Source organism: Glandiceps talaboti, chromosome 22 (assembly GCF_964340395.1).
Source record: "Glandiceps talaboti chromosome 22, keGlaTala1.1, whole genome shotgun sequence".
In the NCBI taxonomy this organism is placed as follows: domain Eukaryota; kingdom Metazoa; phylum Hemichordata; class Enteropneusta; family Spengelidae; genus Glandiceps; species Glandiceps talaboti.
The window spans coordinates 2690001-2716961 of NC_135570.1; the positions used below are offsets into that span (position 1 = coordinate 2690001).

At 34.9% G+C, this 26961-nt stretch overlaps 2 protein-coding genes across 5 annotated transcripts in view; one reads left to right on the forward strand and one right to left on the reverse strand.

Moving 5' to 3' along the window:
• Positions 1 to 11697, forward strand: part of LOC144452337 (SH2 domain-containing protein 4B-like) — a 44408-nt gene extending 32711 nt beyond the window's left edge. For all 4 annotated transcript variants that reach the window (XM_078143414.1, XM_078143416.1, XM_078143417.1 and 1 more), the window contains 6 exons: positions 2056 to 2287; positions 4765 to 4906; positions 5442 to 5604; positions 6283 to 6410; positions 7815 to 8035; positions 8238 to 11697. In XM_078143414.1, the coding sequence (XP_077999540.1) occupies positions 2056 to 2287; positions 4765 to 4906; positions 5442 to 5604; positions 6283 to 6410; positions 7815 to 8035; positions 8238 to 8357 (1006 nt within the window). In that variant the 3' untranslated portion in view covers positions 8358 to 11697. The remainder of the gene's footprint in view (positions 1 to 2055; positions 2288 to 4764; positions 4907 to 5441; positions 5605 to 6282; positions 6411 to 7814; positions 8036 to 8237) is intronic.
• A 5438-nt stretch (positions 11698 to 17135) lies between these two features.
• The window catches only part of LOC144451951 (uncharacterized), a 32580-nt gene continuing 22754 nt past the window's right edge, over positions 17136 to 26961 (reverse strand). The window contains exons 8-11 of the mRNA XM_078142874.1: positions 24191 to 24412; positions 22938 to 23182; positions 21865 to 22238; positions 17136 to 21389 (exon numbers count right to left, since the gene is read on the reverse strand). Of these exons, the coding sequence (XP_077999000.1) occupies positions 21229 to 21389; positions 21865 to 22238; positions 22938 to 23182; positions 24191 to 24412 (1002 nt within the window). The 3' untranslated portion in view covers positions 17136 to 21228. The remainder of the gene's footprint in view (positions 21390 to 21864; positions 22239 to 22937; positions 23183 to 24190; positions 24413 to 26961) is intronic.

Genomic DNA, 26961 nt, shown 5'->3' on the forward strand with positions numbered 1-26961 from the left:
TTCCTATATGGTATCATTATGATTTACACCTCCACTCACTTTAGTTAGAAACCACATTGGCATACAGACTACCCTTGTAACATAGAGATCAGTTAATAAAGTATGTATGATCGCAATGTACCCATTTCATTTGCTTGTTACCAGAAAACCTGAGGAATGAACTTTAGTAAACAGCTATTAGATTGAATTAACACATACTCGTAATGAGGGTAGGTTTCCAGTTGTACCCCTGCAGTAACCATGACAATAACACATACAGTTGCGTACACTAAAGATACCCATTCCCTATTGCTTGTTGTCAGATTATGATTGATGACCTTAGTATGAAGGAATGTACAGTCAAGTTTCTAATATTGTACAAATCATGACAATTCACTAATATACAACACATTTCTAGTTTTCACAATGAAACTATGAGATATTGATCCAGGTCATTTAAGGTCAAGAAGACACCTGTCTTTATCATCAGTGATTCTACAGCACCAGTTGTATGCATTAACACATAAATAATCCTGTGACAAAATCTCATACACTCCCAGAGGCTTGGCTATCTGGCTTGAAAATATCGTTACCAGTATGTCAAGTCAGATAGGGAATTCTCTAGGCTAGCACTGTATGTTTAGTGACTCATTTAAAGGGTAATTTTCTGTACTTGTCACCCACAATTACAATGCAAGACCCAGCAAATGAGATATTAATGCTAATTTTATTCACTTAGAGTGATTGGACTATTTTTAACGCTACAATCACAGTTATTTGAAGTGGCTTTTCGATAGCTGGTTGTACAAATTGTTGTACTCTACACAATGCCTTGTATAGGCCTCTGAGAGACTTGTAGGAGCTTTATGATGTCACATTCATCAAACTTGTACAATGTGGACACAGATGACTTGAAAGTGGATATCCATTTTCTGTTTTGATATTTTCATTAGTTATTAACAACGGTGGAATGTTTTCAACTCAATACATGGCAAACATATGGCCGTGAGTATTTAAGCCATTACTTACATTACATCATCCATTTAATTGGGGAAATGCTGCAGTATTGATTTAGAGTTTGATCCAGTTTGACCTGGTTTGATCTGGTTTAATCTGGTTCTACAGTAAAAGGTTTGACTGTCTTTTGGTTTGCTAACTTTCAGGTTGATTTGAATATCCACTTTACATGTAAAATCAAGACTGCTATTTGTTTTAATTGTGTTTTGTTCAGTTTAATGTAATCTAGTTTGGTTCAGGGTCTTTCAGTTTAGTTTGGTCTGGTTCAAGTTCATCTGGTATCTAATCCAGGGTCTCTCAGTTTAGTTTGGTCTGGTTTCATCTGGTATCTGATCCAGGGTCTCTCAGTTTATTTTTGTCTAGTTTCATGTTGATACATTGTTTGTAACCACAAATAATCAATTCATAGTCACCCTGACAATTGTGGGAGGTGAATTTTATCAGTAGCTCCAGATTAGGTATTACAATAACCACAGATAATCCCATAGTCCTTTGCGTCTGAGCATGCTCAGTCTGGATTGCAAGTTCCCTATTAAGATATCAATCATTAGTTAGTTTGATGTTCTATTTATATAACAAGGTCACAATTGTCACTCATACAATAGTTTGATATGCAACAGTGTTGCAAACATGCATTTAGCATGTCAGTGTGTTTGGGTAAGGGTGGGGCATAAGCCATTCTCCCTTACATTTATAACACATCATGTTCCTATAGCCTTCAATGATTGGCTTAGATCGTACCACATGGTATGGACTATTGATCCCAATTTGCATATGGAGGACACTAGTCGCATTCTATTTTCAGACACTTGTGAGTGAGCAATCAGACATGGCTTCTGTCTTGTTTGCGGATATCCATAAGTTCAAAAGGTGTAACTGTTTCCAAGTGAGGTTTACAAGTTGTATAAATATTTCTTTTCAATTCTTCTAACATTTTATGATTAGTAGGAGTTCTGAAATTCAGTGTAGCGTTTACTTCATATTGTTACCATGGTTACTTGCATACCTCCATATGATGCAATCATTGGCACTAATGTCTGTCTGTACTTATAATTTCAGATCTAAAGAAGAGAGAGAAAGATTGATGAAACAGAGACAAGAAGAGGAGAAATTGTCAAGAGAAAAAGCCACACTGGAGATGGAAAAAAGAAAGAAAGATGAAGAAGCACAGTTGTATGCATCGGTCAAACAAGCTAAGTTGGAAGCTGAGAAATTGGAACGAGAACGAAAAGAAAAAGAATACCAAATGAAAGAAATAGCAGAGAAGGAAAAACGGCTTAAAGAAGCAAGGGTAAGAAATAACTTTATGTATACTGTCACTGTAGTATGTTTAATAAAAGAATTAAAAGTGTCCAGAATTGACTTTTAAAAAAGTAAAATTAAATAGATGTACCTTTAAATTTGTGCATAAATTGTAGTGTGGAAATGGTATGGTGCAAAAACAGGAGTACAGAAAGTGAAGTCATTTTAATAGCAAAAATATAAATGGGAAGTTTACAACACAGAATTGTAGTTTAGAATCGGAAAAAGTCAAAGTGCAAAGGAAAAGAGAGAAATGGAAATTTAAAACCCTCGCGAGAAAATGAATTGTCATTTCAGAAGTAGAGCATTTAATTCTAGTTGATGGTAGAGTACCTAAATACAACTGAAGTCTAACCAAATGCACAAAATTGATGAGATGAGGAAAACCCCTCCTGAGAAAACAAAATGTCATTTCAGAAAGTGTAACACTTTATAATAGTTGACTTTTGATGGTACTCAACAGACAGTGGAGTTATCATCAACTAAATAAATCTATCGAGAGATGGATAAGTAAAGACTTTCAGAGAATCAAACATGTAAAATCCTGCTGTACATGTAGAGCACTCATACTGAAATTAAATCGAAATCATGAAATGAAATAAAAGTTGAAATCAAAAACAAAAAGAGGAAGACATTAGTAAAAATTTAAAACCCTCAAATGAAAACAGAATTTCATTTCAGAAACCAAATAACTATTCATTCTAGTTGTCTGTCAAGTACTACTCCAAATACAAAGCAATTGAAAAAATTATGTAGATGAAGAAAAGGAGAAGTATAAATTTGAAACCTTTCAGAGGAAATGAAATGTTGATGCATATAGTGTAATATTTAGTAGTCTGTACACACGCAAAGAGCTTTTGAAGTCATGAACTGAAATTAAACAATCTAAATGTAGAGTAGGAGTAAATTACAAATGTAAAATCCTCCAGAGATTGTGAAATGTCGTTCAGAACCAAATTAACACTTAATGCAAGAAAATCGAAGTGTAAAATTAAAAAAAAATTAGAGGAATTAAAAAAGCGTGGAGAGAAACCAAAATGCCATTTCTGATACATAACAAAGCTCAATTCTAGTTGCCTCTAGAATACTTAATGAAACAGAATTTAAATTCCAAACTGAAAAAATTGGAATGCAGAAAAATAGAATGGATTGAAACCCCTAGGATAAAACGAAATGTCATTACAGAAACCGGATAACACTAAATGTCATTAGAGAAACCGGAGAACACTAAATGTTGTTTGACAGAAGGGTACGCAATGTTACATGGTTGAGTGTGCAAGTGTCAGGATGAATTGACTTCTTGTAACCTAGTAGAGTAAAAAACGTATTAAACACATTTTGCCTTCCTTTCTTATTAACTCATACTATTCTTCTGGGCATATGTTATAAAGTTTATTATATGTCAGCTATTATTAAAGTCAGACAGTGGTTAGAAGCAGACATATACAGATTACCATATGTCTAAAGTAATTTACAGTAATATTTGCTACCATCTGTACTCCAGACTCTGTATCAAGGACAAATTTTCCAGTTTTCAAAAAAAAAATGTTTTTGAGGAAATCAAATAAAGCTGTGTGATGCAAAATTTATAATAAATTCTAAATGCAACATTGATATTTATAAAACTATTCTTCTAAAAATGGCTATCTTTCTTGTAGAGTAAGGTTATCAAAATATGAAATTTTGGCTTATTTAGTTCTTGCTTCCAGCATAAAGAGACTGTCATCTTAAAACTCAAATTATTATGTATTGGGGTAGCATCATGTCGCACTGTCCTCACCAGCCTCCTCTCATCAGTTGACTAATGTATGAGGGCGCCCCGTCACAGCATACGTTACTGTTTACAGACTATGAATTGGGGGGTGGGGGGTATAACTCTCTAACTAAGCCTGACAAGTTTTGTCAAAGACATATTTTGCTTATATTTCCTAACAAAATCAATGTTCTCAAATTTCAACAATAACGTTAATTTTTATTTGATACACATTCATGAGGTTCCCATTGTACAATCAGTGACATGATTTTTTTATTTTCCTGCCGTAGAGGGCATTATTTTTAAAATTTAGTTTATTGGATTGAAGAAACATAAGGCCGGTCAGGTCATGAGAAACACAGCATAAAGTACAGCCTGACAAAATGTGTATACGACCTTATTTCTGTGGTTTTTATCCATACTCATCTTTAACTCAGAGTGACAAGGCCCCCTATGTCACTAGTATTTCCGTAAGCAGAATGATGAAAATATCGGCAAATAATAAATACCAGTATCTGACCAGTTGCACTAAAGCAATTTGTAAAATTTTCTGGTTGAGAAACATCAAATATTGCAGTTACTGTAATATTTGAGTGACAGTAATTACCAAGGATACTAAACTATTTCAGGAACATTTAGACATTCCTTGAAGTAATAATAATTATCTGTTTGTTAAAAAGTTTTATAACAACATTGTGTTTTGTATGTGACAGGATCGCCAGGAACAAGAAATCAGGAGACGTGAAAAAGAACGAGCCAGAGAACTGTATCAGAAATGGAAACAACAAGCAGCTCTGAGAAGCCAAGCTGATGAAAAAGAGAGCAAAGAACAAGATGAACGCTGGAAAGTTCAGTGTAAGTTTTCCTTGTCCGAGTTTCAGTCTGATTCAGTGTTTATAACTTTAAACACAGACTACCCTGTCTGTCACTGGTTTTCAAAACAAAAAAAAACACAGCACTACATCCATTTGAATAAAATCTTTCCTTTCATTGTCAAATTACATTACAACATATATCACCTGGCTATGAGAGTATTAGTATATGTCTATTACCATGAGGGTTGTTATGTAGTAACTATTTCCTGAGGGCATAACAGCATGATGCTTAACATGACATCCACTAGTGCCCAAATAAGGCCAGGCAATAAGTATTTTAAAACATATCACATTCTGTGGCAAGTATTCTTTCCAGAGTCAAAGCATATCACATGTAGGACTCTATGCTATTGTAATAGTGTCCTAGGGAAAATAGAAAAAAAATATTGCCCTCTGTATGCAAATTGAGGTCACTGTGGGTCAATAGTCCATAGCACATGACACAGTCTAAGCCAATCACTGAAGACTCTATGTAAAACTATGTATTATAAAACTTTCTATTTCTATGTTTACAGTGAGGCGGTCCAAAAAGGCAGACAAAGATAGAAGTGCAGCAGCTCGTAGAGCCAGAGACAGTTTACGTCAATCTGGTGATTACACTGGTCTAAAATTTGCTGATATTGCCTATCACCTACACACACAAAACATATCGGGTAAAAAACCTGCCTTACCTCCAAAGTAAGTACAGCGTACTAATAATGATTTATTATCATACGTATTTGTACAGTGGAATTTGTAGTGGTGCTGCAAAACACCAGTTAAAAATATCATTTCAAACAACAAAATTTACAGCTTGTTAAGACAAAGAGTACATTCATTAAAAAATTATGACACCACAAGAACATTATGACTCATTTAAGATATGAACAACAGTTGGATAAAAACTGTTTTTGAAATGATAAGTATTGGATTTAATGGATGGACAGATGGATGTATGGACATAACGAATGTAATAGCCCCCCCCCCCCCCCTCCAATTGACGGTTTACTATTGTCACATCCACAGACTACTAAATAGTCCCCAATGGGCACTACCTGGAGGGAGCTTATATGTTGAGTTCCATCCATCCATCCATGCATGCATGCATGCATGCGTGCATGTATGCGTGTGTGTGTGTGTGTGTGTGTGTGTGTGTGTGTGTGTGTGTGTGTGTGTGTGTGTGTGTGTGTGTGTGTGTGCTTGTGTGCTTGTGTGCATTCATGCTTATGTTCTTGGTATTTTTGCAGGGCACTGGGGCTAAAAAATGACTATATATTGTCAGGGAGGGGGTGATAATTTACAAGACCATTATAGTGAACCAAAAAGAGTTTTGTCAAGTTTGAATAATGTTCTTGGTATTTTTTGGGTATTTTGTAGGCCAGCACAACCCAGGGCAGACCGTCCCAAGGACAGACTAGAAGTAGTTACATGGTTCAAAGAAACGGAAGTACCTAGAGGAGCAGGTATGGAACCAGGAGCCAAGAGACCAGCTGAATGGTTTCATGGTGAGTACTAACAACAAACTCTCTTTCATAATGTTGTTATTTTCATATCTATCTATTCTTGTATAGGAAATATGGTCATATGGTATAAAATAAGATGAAATATTTTAAGAGGTGTTGATAATAATATTCACATGAATCTCAAATTACATTTTGATTTATTTAGGTTTGTTGTAATGAGTGTGATGGATCAAAATTGACGGTTTACTAATGTCACATCCACAGACTACTAAATAGTCCCCAACAGGCACTACCTGGAGGGAGCTTATAGTTATATGTTGAGTTCCATCCATCCATCCATGCATGCATGTGTGTGTGTGTGTGTGTGTGTGTGTGTGTGTGTGTGTGTGTGTGTGTGTGTGTGTGTGTGTGTGTGTGCTTGATTGCATGCGTGCTTATGTATGTTCACCCTCATATCTCTGCCATGTATTAACTGATTTCAACCAAACCTGGCATAAAGGTGACACACTTTGTGAGACATATACGCGTCCCCATAGAGAGACCATAATTTGCAGTTGCACACTAGGTTGCTGCACAGCTTTGCACAGCTCCGCACAGGTTTGCTCAGGTTTGCACAGTTCTGTATAGTTCTACACAGTTCCACGCATTTTACTGCACAGCTCTGCACAGTTCCGCACAGGTTAATGCACAGTACCCGCGCTGGTTTTCACAATTCTGCACAGCTCTGCACAGTTCAGCACAGATTGCTGCACAGTACCCACACAGGTTTGTACAGTTCTGCACAGCTCTGCACAGTTCCGCACAGTTTTGTTACAGTTTTGTTACAGTTCCACACATTTTTGCACAGTTTTGCACAGGTTGCTGCACAGTACTCGCACATGTTTTAATTGTACTGTGCTGAGCTATACACCTAGTCACAAAGTTCTTGCATGCATAGTGCTTGCTGCACAGCTTTTTAGGTCACACTAGTGTCATACTAGTGCCGCACTCATTAATATTCATAAGGGGTATCTCATACTTGCTATCATTGATTGTTCATTGATTTAGAATATTGTACTTTTAATAAGAAAATGAAAGCAATTTAATTAACAGTTGAATTTCCGATTGGTATTCCCTCTATTCTGAGTTCAGGAATATGAGACTACCATCCTTAGGTTACCAATTGTGGAAAGTGGCAGCCTACTTGATCTACATGCATGTACCAATGATAAAATATTTTGAGCTGCGGAATTCAATTCAAACCTCTTATAAAAGCCCTCTGAGATGTAAAACTAGTCAAAGATTCAAGCTGCAACAGTGCATGTCTTAAATTTACACCATTGTGAAGGCATACAAGTAGGGGTATTCATATTTTAGCCAAAAGTTAACATTTCTATGTAATATCTAGTGTATGGTCAAATTCTTCCTATATTGACCTTTGAGTTTGACCTTGCCATTACATTTCAGGTATCATCGCCCGACAACAAGCAGAAGAGTTACTTTCAAATCGTCCCATCGGTTCTTTCCTCGTTCGTGTCAGTGAGCGTGTTTGGGGATACACATTATCCTACGTGGATGGAGAGAGGGTTAAGCACTTTTTGATTGACACATCAGATGCAACATACCAATTCTTTGGGGCCAACCAAATAGCACACTTGTCACTGTGTGACCTCGTTAATTATCATAAGGTGAGTGACCTCGTTAATTATCATAAGGTGAGTGACCTTGATAATGAAACACAGTTAGTTACCAGGATAATAAATGGTTTATTACTCAACTTTAAAATATAGCTATCAGTGACCAGGGTGAGAACCAGTTAATGAAACTTACTTTTTTCTCAGAATTTAGTTGTCTTTTAATAATCCTGTTTTTTTGTCCCACTTATTTTAGAACAATCCTATCTCAGAAGCTGGTCAAGAATACTTGCGTGCTTCGTGTGGACAAGTTCCAGGAACACCTGATTATGCAGAATTATTTAGAAATGATGAAACACTCAGTACCAGTCTCTAATATTGTCATGACTGACATCGAGAGAAGTGAATCAAATTGTGATGTGGAGACATAATTTTCCTCTTTGCTACGTTGTGAGGAATTGAAGATGTACTTGGTACCAGGTTTATCTACTGCATACATCCAATGAAGTGACTCAAATTGTGATGTACAGACATAATTTTCCTCTTTGCTACGTTGTGAGGAATTGAAGATGTACTTGGTACCAGGTTTATCGACAGCATACATCCAGAGAAGTGACTCAAATTGTGAGCTAAGGCCATCATGATGATCTTTCACTTGGCTGAATCATAAAGTACAGAGAATCAGAATTTGATATATCCATGGCTCACATCCAAAGATTTGAATCGAAATGTGAGTCAGGCACATCAACTTAAACTTTCACTTTTGCTGAATCATAAGAAAATTAAGTAAAGTCATGTAATAGAATCCACATGGCTCAGCTTCAGAAAAGTGAATCATACCACTTTCTGGTGGAAATCAAACCGAAATATAGAAACTTTTTGACATAAGTATATCCATGGCTTAGATACCAAAAGTAAATAAAACCAGGCTCTTTGATAATTAAATAGGAAGTGAGCAACCAGTACCCGGTACCCTGAAAGATCCAGACTTTGCTACCACTTCTATGTTGCGTTCACACATGCCAGGACCAACGACTGGACCTTTCAGACTAAGACATTAGCTGTACTTGACATTGTGATTACCACAATAGGGATCCAAGAAGTCAGTTTGCTGTCATATCACACAGGGATAGAAAGATACTATAACATGATATCAGACTTTGGACAATGGCTCAGATTTTGAGAGTTTTGTGACAAGTGCTTCATGTTACTCAGTAAAGAAGAAATAGACAAATATACCAGCTTCTAAATAGCTCAGAACCTGGAAAATGGTCAAATATACTAGCTTCTAGATAGCTCAGAACCTGGAAAATGGTCAAATATACTAGCTTCTAAATAGCTCAGAACCCGGAAAATGGACAAATATACCAGCTTCTAAATAGCTCAGAACCCGGAAAATGGACAAATATACCAGCTTCTAAATAGCCCAGAACCCGGAAAGTGGACAAATATACCAGCTTCTAAATAGCTCAGAATCCGGAAAATGGTCAAATATACCAGCTTCTAAATAGCTCAGAACCCGGAAAATGGACAAATATACCAGCTTCTAAATAGCTCAGAACCCGGAAAATGGTCAAATATACCAGCTTCTAAATAGCTCAGAACCCGGAAAATGGTCAAATATACCAGCTTCTAAATAGCTCAGAACCCGGAAAATGGTCAAATATACCAGCTTCTAAATAGCTCAGAACCCGGAAAATGGTCAAATATACCAGCTTCTAAATAGCTCAGAACCCGGAAAATGGACAAATATACCAGCTTCTAAATAGCTCAGAACCCAGAACTTCAACAGAGGCTGTCACTATGCAGAATCAGAAACAGAACTGAAGGAAGAAAAACAGATAAGCTTATATCATCTCAGGCCTTCTCTTTGCTGACTCATAAATGAAGACATGTTTATACCAGTTTACACTCTGAGAGAATTTTCAGTCCAAAACCTGATCGGATGTTTATATCAATTATAGTCCTAGATTACAGAAGACGATACCAGACTTCAATATTTCAGATGACACATTAGACAAACTATCAAGAAATCTTGTGCTATACTTTACATGTACATAGATAAATGTAGTTATAAATATAATTTATACTAAAAAATCATGGTAAGTAAATGATAGATTTCTGCTGACATCTCATTAGTATCAACTGGGGTGTACTACAATGGGTTGATGTCACTAAAAGACATATGAAGTAAGCTCAGAAGTGTGAGTCCAGGGTCAATAAACTTCTCATTGTGACATTAGTGTAGTTATTGCTAAATTAAGTTGCCTACACTGTAGTTAGTACTGTATTAGAAACATCATGTACTGTACATATGTTGATATTATCACCCATCATTGGATCTACCCCAAATAGCCACAACATTTCGTAATTTTTGTCGATGAAAAACTCACTACACATTTACTTGAAATGATTCATTTCTTTGATTAGTTGAATTACCTGCCTACTAGTTGTTGAGAATACTGTACCCTGACTTGATGTCCATGTGTAAACAGTTTGAATAAATGATATGAACCATTTATAATAATTGGTCAACAAGTTGTTGATTTGTAGATTTGATCATTTAGCAATTATACATGACTCAACAAAAATTCATTCTCGCAAACCAGAGTTATTATTTCTAGCACTACACTTCATACCAGTAGGGGGACCGGCTTGTTAAGAACGGAGCCGTAAAACTGTCATGGTTGCGACGATGCAAAAATAACAAAATATGAACAGTTATAGTTACTGAGTTGAAAGGAAATAAAAAATTAAAGTTATTCTTGGTATAAAAGCAAAGTTTTTTCACTGCACCTGGCCTTGCTTGTAAAAGTCATAATAATTTTGCTCTGGAAAAGACTAGGAACAAACCATTTCTCAGCCACATTCCTAAATTCTACCATTTATGTTTGGTTTTGGTTTCTTCTCTGTTTCACTCACCCACTGATAGACAGTGCAAAGTAGATATTTCACAGAACATAAAAATGCAATATTTAAATACATATTTCACTTGTTTTTTACTCGTACGTTGTCAGCTTGCCATTTCACTTTTAGAAGTAAGCATGTGATTGGTCAAGACTTATTATTCACATTCCAAAAAGCCAATCACAAATAGTTTTATGAAATGCTTGGACATGTCACATTGAAAAGTACATGTGAGCGTGTGATTGGTTGAGAGCTTATCATTGGAGTTTAAAAAAGCCAATCAGAATTATTCTTGTGCTATGCTTGGGAATGTGACATTGTAAAATGCATATGAGCATATGATTGATTGAGGGCTTTTCATTTGAGTGTAAAAAGCCAATCAGAATCATTCTTATAAAAGATAACTATTTCACTATGCAAAATTCAGCAGCTGATTTCGATAACATCAAACTATGCATAAAGACAACAAAGGCAGCACCTGTCTACTTTTATTTTGGAAAAAAAAAGAGATGTTATCTCACTCTAACTTGTTTTCTAACAAACTGTAGTTATATTTCTCAAGAAGGGAAACGTTGAATTTACATCTACAAAAGGTGATATTTTGTTTATCTTTGAAAGGAGAGAGTTATTGAATTATAAAATTGCATATCCATATCAGAGTATGGCTATCATTCAGTTATGAATCCTTCAAATATTACAGACTTGTTTACTTTATCAAAACAAAATAAAACAAACATGCAACAAATAAAGCAATCAAGCTGTATTCCCTCATCAGATTTTAAACTGATTATGATGTAGGTATGTAGGTAGACTGTCGACAGTCATTCATGCCTTTTTGCTATGTTTTATCTAAAACTAAAGTCGTTGCCTCGCTCTGATCCGGAGCAATACCATAACCGCATACTGATCAGCGAGTGCCAGAGGCACAAGCAACTGTCGGCACTCCCAGTTCGTGCCTTCGGCAATTGCAGTTCCTATCAGTACGCATTTGTATTCAGTGCTACGGAGTGAGGCGACGACTTTAATTTAGATGAAACGTAGCAAAAAAGGCATGAACGACTGTCGACAGTCTAGTAGGTAGGTAGGTAGGTAGGTAAAATGAACTTGTGTCTCCCACCCCAGTCTAGCCTTTTACATGACATTTTTAACTGTTTTCTACATTCATTTACAGTTGTGAAAATGATAAATCAGTGGGGAAAAATTAAAAATTAATAAATAACACATTCTGGTATGATGCTGAACAATTCAAAAGATATTATGGTGTGCTTTTTCTACTCAATTTGCTATTTGTACCTACATCCCTGTTATAAATGTCAAAGCTGTCTTACTCACTGGATCTGTAATTCCAAACTCATTCTATATCCATACAGAGATAGAGGGATAAAAAACAAGGTTTGTGTGCCATTGATCCAGTGAAACCAAACAGTTGTCCTGACTAGAATGAAAATTTGACAAATTACACCATGCAGACTACAACAGTTGGCAAAATAATGGTTGAACACACCACTAATGGGAATTTGAATTAATGGCAGGAAATTTATCATGACTTTATTTTCTGTTTGACAACTTAATGAAGTGTACTCATTTACCAACTCAGTAAACATTGCAATGCATGAATTACTCTGTAAGTGTTGTGTTCTAATGGAGTGTGAAAAAATTAATGAAAAAAATCCATTACTTGTCAAGTAGAAAACCATTTTCTAATAACATAGATATTTGGCATCCGTGTTATTTGTCACTTTTATTTAGTCTCTTCATTTTCTAGCACACTATTAATATTTACTTTTCAATGCTTTATTATGTAATAATGTTTTCATTTATTTTCTTTTATTTCTCAACTTGGAAATTGTTGCCATGGATACTGACAACTCTAGATGGATAGATTTTATCCTTTATTTTCATTTATTTCTGAAATTGGCAATTGTTGCCATGGATACTGATAACTAGCTAAATTACATCAATCTTAATAATGTTAACATTTTCATTTATTTCTCGATTTGGAAATTGTTGCCATGGATACTGACAACTCTAGATGGATACATTTCATCCTTTATTTTCATTTATTTCTGAACTTGGAAATCGTTGCCATGGATACTGATAACTCTAAATGAATAGATTTTGTCATAAACATTTTCATGTATTTCTCAACTTGGAATTTATTCTATGCAGGCAACTCAAGATTGACTAGAAAACTGTTTATAAAATATAAAAACAAACAAGTAGCTTAATAATGAACATTTATTTGTCAGTATTTCATCAAATGCACAAAATGTCTTTAGGTCAATAAAAATGTATGTTTTTGATTGTCGTCTGCACAATTTTTCATCGTGCAATTTTTGGGAATTTTGGTCAAAAATTAAATCAAAGCCATTATTATCAAACCTTTCTTGCTCCAAAATAAAAATTGACTTTGAAATTTTGTTCAAACGTTTTAAAATCCCTTTGTTTGTCTACCTTTGCCAAGGTAAAGATGCTTTGTGAAAGACAGTTTGAAAGACACTCTTGTGGTTTGATTTTCTTTTGTTGTCATCATTATTACTAAGAATATATAATCAGATAAGTGTTAATGATTCTGTTACAATACATTCGTAAGACAATTCTCTTTTTCTTTTTTTCTTTTTTTTTATAATGATTGAATTTTCATTGTAAACAAAGAGAAATGGTGATGCTTGTATTTGATTGTCTCTCCCTCAAGTAGAGAGAACGGGTAAAAAATGTCATTCACAAAATGATATTTTTAGGAAAAGACAACAAAATATTGATAAATTACAAGTTGAAACAAAAGTTTGTATTTTTTCTTTACCATTTTTGTTGCTGTTATGTTATTTTTGAAGTCAAATGTAACTAAAACTCACTTAGAATTCATATGTATGGTCATATTCTTTCAATAGTTGACTTGTTTCTATTTTTATTTCACTCTCTGCAAAACAAGTTATTTTACACAGTCTATAATACCTGAACTTTTTGAACACCAACTATATTTTTACCAGTGACTTTAGGTGACAGGGGTCAATATTGTACTAGTTTGGATGCCAACGTGGTTTCTAACTCTGTGAGTGGAGGTGTAAATCGTAACGATATTGTACCATCATTATAGGGGATCTATTATAAACACTTTGGGGAATTCTGGTCACAATAATCTAACTACATGTATTGTAACAAAACAAACAAAAATAATATCAAAACTTTTCTGTAAATTTCATACACTTGGCATGTACAAGATGTTTTCATATTATTTCTACACTATTTTGTTTGAAAGGGGATGATTTAAATGTATTTAATAGCCAAGTTGTATTGAAAGGCCCCTTATGTTACCAATATTGTACCAGGGATGACATGAAGGCCCCTTATATGACCATTATTTTAGTTGGTGGAACAAATAAAACTGAATGCATTCATGATTTACATTACCAGTAGAGATAAACTACTGTAAATATAGCTTGATGCAACTACTAGTTTTATACTTTCTATTTAAAAAATGGCTGGTCCATTGTCGGCCAACAATTCAGTAACTTTGTTTGCAGTAGATGACAAAGTTGATATAGAACTTCGTTATTAGGTACACTTTTATATAGACAATCTAAATTGCTATGATTTAAACTGTTAAGAAAATCTGTACATTTGTAATATCTAGAATGGCAAGCCACATGCCGAACATATTTTTCAGCTGATAGTGATACAGGAAAAGGAATAGACATATTAAAGGAAGCACTGCCATCAGTAGACTGTAAGATACGTCGTGACGTTTCGCCCTCACCGGCCTCCTCTCAGGGGTTGGCCGATGGTTGAGGGCGCCCCGTCACGGCGTACCTTACAGACTATGCCATCAGAGGACAGTGGTGTATGACAATGTCACATAGACATAGTTACTGTACACAGTCATGAAATAAAAAGGTCTCTATGTTGTAACAGTAGAATGTATCCTGTAAAGAAAAGTTACTTTGACTCGTAAAAAACAGTATGTAGCACTTTGTTGATAAAATCTGTTTTATATTATATTTCATACATCTCTATTAATATCAAAGTTTAGCACTAATGACCAATTTTCCAAAAATCTCAAAATAAAATTTTTTTTGTCAATTTTTATGATGACTACTTTCTTAAATATGAACAAACAGACAGTGCAGTGTCCCACTCATTGGCAATGATACAAAGTGATTAAGTTAGGGGGTCTAAGCCATGCCAACTCCTTAGCACAGTATAAATTATCAAGTCAGTCCACTGCTCCGCATTCTTTTAATTTGAGCAAATATCGAAAAAAATAAATCAAAAAATTCATTTCAGTATTCGAAGCATTTGTATGAGTTACTATTTTTACGCTAATTTTTGTGTATTTTCCTAGCAACATATTATTCAGAATAACAGTATTTGTCTGATGCTAAATACAAAGGGTATACAAAAAATTATTATTTTGAATATAAGAATTATATGACATTGAAATTGGCTATCGAAAAAATATTTAGTTTAAATGTTATACAACAAAACCAGTGTCAATCATTTTTGTCTGTTTAGAGATATTATGTTAAAGATACATGTACATTATGGTTTAAAGTTGATAGTGATACAGTATAACAGATTGTATATAAAATATGCAACAAATTTGAACTAGCGATAACCTATGTGAGAAAACTGCCTAAACTTGCAAATTTCTGTATTGGATTTCTAGTAGTAAGACCAGGTTTGTGAAAACGGGATTAACTAGACAATGTCTATGGAGTAAAAAAGTGACGATATACTCCCAATACACATGACTTCAAAGGAAATGCCACAGTTTTCTGTCCTTCAATCTCCAATGTCTGTGATATTAAACAAATCAAACAATATTGCTCACAACAATAACTTTGTTTGCCAACCCATAATTCTTTATATCTAGTTTTGAAAACTGTCATGAAAGCAGTAAGAAAATCACAACTTCGAAAAATGTTATCCCCCCCCCCCTCTGAAAAAAGAAAATTAAAATTATTTTTAAAAATTATTAGCTCTGCCCAACAAATTTTGGTAACTTTCAAATCATGATTGAAAACACAGAGCTTGTTAGTCTGACAGGCAAAATATGTACCTTAGGTTGATATGTGATAATCATCAATTTTTTTGTTGTACTAGCATTGCCGTACTGCAAGACGTTATTTTCTTTGATTTTTGTCTCATGGGCGCCACTCATACAAGACAATCTTACACTTTTGGTTGTTTGTTTGTAATGTAATTCCTAATGCTTGGTGTAGTCTGAAGGACAGTATCTACATCACTGCACAGCCATAGGCATCAATATACATATTTATACAGATAAATTCATTTGCATATATTTGCATTAAAGTAACCATATGGATGAAAAATGGGGGATTTTGGATTTATAAAACAACTTTACTATGATTACCTACTTGAAAAAAAGTATGTGAAACAACATGTACCAAGTCAATGTTTGTAACTCAATAATTTGCCAAAATTTAAAAACGCATGTAAATTGTTTGTTTTTGTACATACAATAACAAACCTTTTATATGCCTTCTAGCTTTTGGCAAATTATCGAGTTACAAACATGGACTTAATACTATGTTCTTTCACATTGTTTTTTTCAAGTAGGAAAACAAAGTAAAGTTGTTTTATGAAAATAAAAAAACATTCCAAATAAATACCCATTTGCCATCCATATGGCAACTTTAATGAGTACAAATGAGAATATTAACTAGATGGGATCTGAAAAGTGTTCCAATAGCTAAAATAATAACTTGAAGTCACAGGTTTGAAAAGGATTTTGTTTACTGTACAAAGTGAATCAAGAAATATTGAGTTTCATGTTATTTCTGTCAACTGTGTATTTTTGTAAGAAGTGGAAAACAGTGGTGCTATGTATGTGTACTAGTACCGTAACCACGCAACGCATTGTATTCTTACAGTAACCAATAAATATTTCATTCATATGCACATTATGTTTTCATTTTGTTGTTATACAAATATTTTAATGCAAATTGTAAAATACATGCATACCTACATGCGTGTGTACCAGTATGTGTTTGTGTACATGCATACACACACACACACACACACACAAACCCATGCATGCACGCACATACACACACACACACAGACACACAAACAAACAAACACACACACACACACACATGCACGCACGCACATACAAACACATGCATGCATGTATGTATGTGTACAAGTGTGTGTATCAGTTCAGTTGTGCTAAAAAGTAACAACACTAAGTCACATTTATGTTACACATTTTATTGTCATCAAATATACAGAGCTCATGTGTGTACAGGAACTCAAAAACTTTGAACATTTCAGACACAAGCAGTCTTTGTAGCGTTGTAATTAAACAAAACAATTTTTTTGTCCTTTTTTGGGGAACAGTAATTTTTTTTTTTGCATCACCCTTCTCTCCTAAGCATTATTTTGTTAAACTATGCTATGAACTCTTAGTAAATGCTGAAATAAGAATTAAGATACATACTAATGTTTATGTATGCGAACACACGCTATGTATCCATTTAGGTGCTCACACTCTTAAATTCAAGCTGCTGAGAACTACAGCGTTTATGCTACGTTTTCTTGAAGCATACACTGACTGACTTGTCATCATCAGTAAACTGAGTAGTCATTAAAAAGCCAACAACATTTAGCGATGAAAATCTCCAATACACAAATAACAGGAAATAGGGGTAAACCAACAACAAATTGTAAACAGCACCAAAAAGATGGTCTCAAGTAAATAAAAACACCGACTACAAAACTCCTGAACAGGTTGTAGCCAAACCATTGTATCACACTTGCATAGTGACAGTGATATTGACCCAACAAAGGCACTTCTCAGACCTACCACACCTTTATTTGTATACAACTTGGTTCGGTCCAGTAATACAAAATACAGACCAATCCAAATTACACAGAAAAGAGGGATGAGTTGGCCAAATAACAGAATACTGAATTGTATGCTAATCTACATAAATTGATGTCAAAGTTCACACAAGTTCAAAGGTTATAATATCAGTTGTGATGTCAGATTATATGTCTATTTCTGTCTAGTCTAGTTCCTGACGGACCGTATTCCATACTACACTAACTTCACACTTATACCATCTAGTTAAGCCCGTGACTTGTGGTTCAACCCTATGGTGAGCGAAGCACCTCCAGTCTGTTTAAACTAAAATCACATGGGGACGTGACGACATCATCATGTTTATATAAACGCTGTAGGTGGGAGCACAGAATTCTGTGCAAGAGTCACAGGCTTGACTAGACGGTATAAGTGTGAAGTTAATGTAGTACAGAATATGGTCTGTCAGGAACTAGACTAACATCTATCAGACTTGAGGTGTTAGTTGTGATAGGGTAAGGCCACCTATACATCTATAAAGCTATGGTCCAGTCAAATAAAATGTACAATTTACATATCTTGATAAATCCTTATCAAAATTTACAACAAATACTTTCTGTAAATCATTTGCACAAAGTGTGCTTTTATATTATTTAACAACAATATCCCTATACTTAATTTCAAATCTTGTCCTCCCAAAATAAAACACACTTCATAAATATTTTTGGGGGGACTTATCGTTGTCCCAGCTAGCTATGAGAAGAATATAAGATTTGGATAAAATACTGAAGTTATCTGACTTGCCCAAACGATATCATTGGTTTAAGCCGGTCAAATTGAGATTCAACAGCACATGAAATAAACAAAACAAAATGCAAACTCTTTATAAGCATGTACACAATAATAAATATAATGCTGTGGTGAGCTATTAACTCTAATACTATATACATCATTTCTCAAGGCTGCTTCCAATTTTTCTGTTTATTTTATCAAAATAATATTAGTAACGTTAGACTCCCACATGTAAAAATGCATCACATACATGAACAGTACCATATAAGGAAATATCACTTCTCTAACTGGCCAATAAGAATCTTCCTTGATAAATTTGCTGTATTCAGCAAATCAAAACAAACTATTTCTTCACCTCACTTTGGGATACTGATTTAAGGTAGGTTGAAATCATTTCTGTTTCACAACAAACACACAAAAAATTGATCATTATATTTCAAATTTCCCAGTCAGCTGGTCTAGCTATCTACAATGCAAATCTTTTGAAATCGACACAGCCCGGTCACTCTCTGTACATAACACAAGAATTCTAACATGTCCACAAAACTAAAACTGAAATCACCTACACTCAACGTTAACTAAACTATCTAGTCCCTTTCCATCCCTATCTCCTTTATAATGGTTTGAACCCATCAATCATGTACTCTGTGGGCCATACCAAATGAAGTGCTCATAGGGGTGGTCCAGCTAAGCACTCTTGAGTTGTTAGAAATTGCACACAATGAAATAAAAGACATCACACTTTTTCAGCAACATGGGTAACAAGATCATCAAACAAGTATTTTTTTAAAACCATGATTGGGATAACATTCTATAATCATAAAAAAACTGAAATTACAGTTATGAAGCAATGTGTCTGAAAATATTTATATCAACAGCAAGATCAAGTCTAATGTTGTCACAAGTTTGAAATGCGTAGGCTTCACTACCTGATACCTATAATGCTACAACACAAGACTGTCACATTTTTTTCTGATTCGTGGACAAACTGGGGGCAGCCATATTTGTTTTTTGATTGGTGGATAAACTTTGGGCAGCCATGTTTGTTTTCTGATTGGTGGATAAACTTTGAGCAGCCATGTTTGTTTTCTGATTGTGGATAAACTGCTGACAGCCATATTTGTTTTTTTGATTGGTGTATAAACTGCTGGCAGCCATATTTGTTTTCTAATCGGGGATAACTTGGGTAGCCATATCATTTGTTTTGTCATTTGGGCAGTCAAATTTGTTTTCTTATCAGTGAATAAATCATGTATTTTTTTTTCTGGTGTCAACCTGGTACTATGACATTTTGAGCACAATCACTAAAACAAGCACAAACAAATGTGGCTGCAAGTATTAACAAAAGTAGTGAAGTCTATGTATTATAACAACACATGAATAGATCATCTTATGATCTAACTGTTTATTCATTTGTTTTATACCTTCTGTCACCCGAGGTCACACATCCTGGCACTTAAGTTGACCCCAAGGTCAATATCCTGGCATTCAATTGTTGTCAGTGACTCCTACATGGAGACATTGTAATGTTTATTGCTTGCACTGGAAGTCATATGATTACAAGAGACCAAATTTAATACTGTAATATTGATCAAAATGTTACTAGCTATTATTATTTTTACTGAGCTCTGATTACAATGAAGTCTCAGGGCATGTGACTTGGGATTGGATCTGACCCCTGACCTCAGTTACTTGGCAGTACGTTTCTTTTTCAGCCTTTTTAAGTTTTGCCACTTCTTATAAGTCTAACATCTACGGTAATGTTCCTGCATTGTATTTGCACTTTGCCCTAATGTTGACAAAATCTACCCAGCTGACAAAGCATGCTGGTTAGTTTTTGTCATACATAATCAATCAGTAACGTACATGAAATCAGGGTTTAACTGTATATTCCTCCTTACAGGGTTGCCCTATAGTGCAATATGTTCTACCCTATAGGATCCTATATGGCTATATACCTTCCATATAGGATCCTACAGGCCACTATGCTAAACCCAACATTATCCTTAGGGCAGTGTGCTGTCAACTCTATAGGATCCTACAGGCCTTCATCAATGTGCTGTCAACCCTACAGGGTTGCCCTATAGGATCAATTAGGGCAATATGCCTGGGTTGCCCTATACTGCTGACCTTTCCGTCCACACTACCAATACACAGTAGAAAACGCAGTAAATACATAGTTGTGAAATGGACCATAAAATTAGCAATTATTAAATTTCTTTCAGAATGCAGTCTAAACTCTGATTTCATGTGGCTACTGGTACTTTAGGACGGATTCATTTCCTATATCTGAATTTTTTTATCAGGAACATTACCTATAACTTGCCGACCTAACTCACTATTTCTATCACCTCGCCAATACTATACTTTATCTGAGCAGTGTATCATGTTTACCCATGTTTACTGATTTCATAAATTATTGCATATTTTTTTAACCTTTTTTTTTCTTCAAAATAAATTTATTTCACATTATTATAAACTCAATTCACTCCACAATAATAATAATAATTACTTTCTGCTGTACACAAAAAACAAAGTTCATTCACACGAAAGGTTATTAAAAATGTCAGTTAAACCTGGACTGAGGAATAAATGGACGGAATGAAATAACAGACACAACACTACTAGAGTAGACTCATTAATACTGTTGTGTCCTTGCATAGGTATGTAAACAATAATGCTGGCAAGATCTGTGTCAAGTAAAGGCACGTTATTATGTGTGTCATACGAGCGGTAAATTAGATTCATGTGTAGATCGGCTTTCCGGTGTTGCCATGCCGTCTGGAGTAGTCGTATGAAATGGATCGATGTTTGCAATGTGCGGCATTGCTGCAACGTATGTCTTCTTTTTCTCTTTTGATTTCTTGTCAACCATTGGTTTACCTAGAGAGAGAGTGAGATAGATAGAGAAATGGGTTAATATTAATGACCAGACTATTCATTCTGTAATGAATTAGGTAGTCTTAGTCCAGAGTCCATCTGTAGCTTTGAATCCTTCACGTCTAGAGGAATCCGAAGTCAAAAATTAAAAGTACACACAAAGTAATGTGAAATGTCTCCATCAAATCTCAAGGCAATTGGTCAAGCATTTTGACTTTAAGTCATTTACACACACACGCACGCACGCACGCACGCACGCACACACACACACACACACACACTTTTGATCAAGCAGTTTTTTGACAGTTGTTTACACACACACACTCACACACACGGTCAAGCGGTTTTTGACTTTTAAGTCATTTACACACACACACACACACACACACACACATTTTGTGATGCCTATAGCCCTACTGAACTACATTTAAAGTATTCAGTTGTACTAAAAAATATGACTAAATTCTTCAAAACTTACTTTCTGCCCCTTTGACGTTTGGCAGCATAAATTTATCCATAGCATTGACCTGACTTTCAGACTTAGAACCCTTCTTCTTAAGACTTGTGGCGTTGGTCATTTTATCAAACTGTGCCGTCTTACTTGCAGCATTGGTCATTTTATCAAACTGTGCCGTCTTACTTGCAGCATTGGTCATTTTATCAAACTGTGCCGTCTTACTTGCAGCATTGGTCATTTTATCAAACTGGGCCGTCTTTTCATATAAAGAACTCTTTTCAGATTGAATTGTACCAGTTGGATTGATAGATGTGCTATGGTGGTTTGGTGGTGGTGGTTGTGCAGGTTTCTTGAAGTACGAGTTGTTTGGGGTCTTTTTCATTTTGTCGGTACCTCTGCTGATTACAATAACAATATTGTCTATTTTAGTATGTATTATTATAATACAATTTATGCAACTGTGCTTTAAGATATTTATAACAAAATATCCCATATGCAAATGAACAAGGGTTTAAAACAAAATATCACATATGCAAATGAGCAAGGGGTTTACAACAAAATATCCCATATGCAAATGAGCAAGGGTTTAAAACAAAATATCCCATATGCAAATGAGCAAGGGTTTAAAACAAAATATCCCATATGCAAATGAGAGCAAGGGGTTTACAACAAATATCCCATATGCAAATGAGCAAGGGTTTACAACAAAATATCCCATATGCAAATGAGAGCAAGGGGTTTACAACAAAATATCCCATATGCAAATGAGCAAGGGTTTATAACAAAATATCCCATATGCAAATGAGAGCAAGGGGTTTACAACAAAATATCCCATATGCAAATGAGAGCAAGGGGTTTACAACAAAATATCCCATATGCAAATGAGCAAGGGGTTTACAACAAAATATCCCTTATACAAATAAGGAAAGGTGCCATTCTGAGAATACCAAAAGTATGAACATGAAGGACAAGTGGTTTTCAGTATTTTTCCGGTGTAACACTGAGCATGCAAAGTGTTTTTTCCCCCCAGTTAAAATCATTTCAAGGACAAAATGCAGGGAAAAACTGGCATATAGTGTGGAGATCTCCCTTACCTAAGTAAACCTTGATCTGATGCAAATGTACCAGTTATACTAAGGTTGTTTATCGTTGCATGGTTAGGGGGACTGTTGCCACCATGTGTTGTGTGATTGGATGTCCTACTTTGATTGATAGGTGGGATAGGTGATGACCCCCTAGGTGTCTGAATAGATGGGATGGGGGATTTGTTGGAGTTTGGCTGGTCCATACTTGTTCTGCTAGTACTGCCAATAATTGGTGGGGTGCTTTCAATAGTTGACTGAAATGAAAAAAAAACAAACGATATAGATGATTCATACACAAGTTCTCTTCTTCCACTAGACATGCTTCAAACAAATCACTTAAAAAAACAGAATAGCTAAGTGTTACAACAATTCCACTACAGTCCAAGTTATCTTGTGTAAGGATACAGGAATTATCTATTTAAATGATAAACAAATGAATAGGTGAGTGGAAGGGTGGTTGGGAAAAATATATATCGCAGTTTGGAATATTTTCACTCATATTTCAAACACATTACCACAGAACCAACGACATAGACCAAAGTTGTCATGACATAGAACATTGACAGTATAAAAACAATTTTTGTTCAAACGCATTCAACTCAGTTTGTGTGTGTGTGGTATAATGTTTCTTTGCTGTAATATTTCCCTCTTTCTTAGCATTTTGTTTTTCACACCATGTTTTTCACACATATTACAATAACATCAGTTGGTGGCCATCTTTGGAAAATGGCAGCCATATTGGATTTTCAAGTGGCTAGCGTTATTTTCATAATCAGTACATTCAATGGAGTGCACATATCAATTTTCATGCTTGTATCACAATTTGAACGATTATGTCAGTAATCCGCCTCACTATAAGTTCAACATCCTTGAGAAGGAAATGGCTTTATTGAGTGTTATTTTATAATTTCTTTTGCACATGAACCTGAAGTACACAGTAGCCAGTCTTCAATGTGATAACAATTTCACACTGTATAAAACCTGTATCAACACATTTCATCAACCGTATTCTAACATCTCAATCACTAATATCACAGCTTCTTTCATTTTATCAGAGTTTTAAAACAAACTATGTATACAACATATAATCTTCAGTCTTGCCATTTCTTTTTTTATGTTTCTCAGTTACATCTGACACAATACGTTCATGGAACATTGATAACATAGTCAACAATCTTCAACAAAATGGCGTCAATACTGTGATGATACATACGCAGTCTAGAACTGATTGTTATGTGGTTAGAAACCAAACTTCTACTTACCTTGGATTTATTACTACTAGTATTATTAGTACTTAATAAAGTGCTATCGTTCTCTGTGCTCATAATAGTTGGAGGTGTCGAATTCCTCTTCACTTTCTCCACATCCACAAACTTCTTTTTATGTTTCTCGCTCCTTTCCTGTTTCTCTTCCTTCTCAGCTTTTTCCTGTTTTTCCGTCCTGTCTTGTTTTTCTGTCCGACTGTTCTGAGTTTCTTTAGGGTCCTAGAGATGAAGTGGTCATCAAAGTTTGTTACTGACTGTTAATGGACGATTTCAAAGACAGACTGCAGAACATTCTAGTTAAAGTTTACAATGCACAGAACTCCAAGGAGGTCTGTAGTGCCAATCACAATTAAAACCAACCCATTAAAATGTCACTGTTAATGGTTAGATTTATTTATTGAGTATGCGATACTAAATTATTATCACTAAAAGTTTACTGTCATTTTGACTGGTGTGCGTCACACAAACACATCGTAACCTCTACTACCGGTACATAAACTGCCATGTTTTGATGCAATGTCACATGGACATTTTGGTTTCTGATGAAATAATTTCTTGTATGTATGTAAGTCACTACACTACATATATATCTATGGCTGGAGGTGTAGGGAGGAGAGGTATTTGAGGGGAGGAGAGGTATTTGAGGGGAGGAGAGGTATTTGAGAGGAGGAGAGGTATTTGAGAGGAGGAGAGGAGAGGTATTTGAGGGGAGGAGAGGTATTTGAGGGGAGGAGAGGTATTTGAGGGGAGGAGAGGTATTTGAGGGGAGGAGAGGTATTTGAGGAGAAGTGTTCATAATAAGTTTTTAAACTATATTTCATGTATTTTACACACTAAAACTGGTCATCTCTATTGCAGCTTGTCACTTTGTACCGTATTTGTACCAGTGCCAACATCTTCAAGTTAGGGTTCTCTAAATATTTTGTTTGATAATGGATACTAAGTCAATGTAGCCACAGTAGAGCTATCATATAACCATTTTATATAGGTAGATTTAGGCTTTCTCATAAATATTGTCAAACTACATTTTATAATTTTGTACTATAAGATATCAACTGTCCAACTAGTGTACACACTTTATGGGAATATGCCTGTGGAATATTTTGTGTTTGAAAACAAATCTGTTCAAATTAACCAAATCTTTGCCTGATAAAAGTGTGATAGTGGTGTTTTTGATATATTACAGAAATTCGGTGGTTCTAACTTCACTAAGAGAACTGGATACATTCTACAGTGTTTAGTGACCATTTTGATATGTGTACATCTAACATCATTTTGATCTTTATTCAAAAAGATTGCATGGTGGCTGACTCCACATTTTCTTTCTCTTGATTTTTAATAACTAAGAATTGGTTGGAGTTTTCTTGAACCAAGTAGAGTACCAGTAACTATAAAAGTTGATGGTTTGAGATGGTTGTTTCTGAGGTGCATATTATAACTGAAGTAACTTAAAGTGGCCATATGGATGAGAATTTGGTATTTATTTTGGATTTTTATTTGATAAAACAGCTTCACTATGTTTTTCTACTTGAAAAAATAAAGCAAAAGGACATATACCAAGTTTATGTTCGCAACTCAATAAAATGCAAAACATTAAACAATGTGTAAAATGTTTGTTATTGTACGTACAATAACAAACTTTTTACACTTTTTCCATCTTTTTGCAATGTATTGAGTTATGAACATGGACTTGGTATATGTTCTTTCGCTTTATTTTTTCAAGTAGAAAAACATAGTGAAGCTGTTTTATCAAATAAAAATCCAAAATAAATACCAAATTCTCATCCATATGGCCACTTTAAGAGTTTTCTTGTCATTTCCAGTTTTTTCATGGTCAAATAATGTCATGAATAGTTTGTAATACATCAGACCAAGTCATGTGACTTTATATGAAAGAAATGTTCTTATCAGACAACATGAATGTTTACAGCTAATAATTTCAAAAATTTTATTTTACTGAAATAACTGTCTTAAACTAAAGGAGTTTACAGGAATGGTTTGAAAGTCATGACTTTCTAAAAATGTGAAAATTAAATCTCACAAGATTAATGATTTTGTTGACATCAGACTGTTCATTTTAATAATCTTTCATTGCCTATTGTAAATTTCTCACTCTTAATTCCCATTGTTCACTTCACATTGTTCATTCCCCATTGTTCATTACTCTATTGTTTATCTCCTATTGTTCATTTCAATTGTCTTGGGTAAATACCTTATGGAATGGTGTTACAATGTCTGCTATGTATCAGTTTACTCATTCAACTGTGGTGAGTGCGATACCAAATCTTTGTTTACATCGGTATACATTCATCACTATTTATGTTATGGTTTACCAACCTTGGTAACACAGAGGGCTAACACTGGTGATATGGACACCATTTCAAGTGGGTTCTCCATAGTGAAACAAACACACTGGTCAGGTATCATTAAATTAGGTTATAATCAACAGACATTGCATAATATTACCAATCGACTGATATGAAGAAAACCCTCCACTTTTGTGATGCATATGTCCAACAAATGCCTCTATTTTAATTTACCACCATCTAATTATCCACCCTACCCAACCCCACCCCATCTCCATTCTTTTAAGAAGTTTGAAACCTTAGAAAAAGGTTAGCTAAGTATTTTTAGATCCTTAAGAACACAGCGACAAGCAGTGGAGTTGGATGACAGGGTGGGTTAAATACCCTTCTGTCAATTTGTCTCCCTTGGACCCCATCTACATGTAATATTTCAGTTCAAATCACAACATTTCCAACAACTGA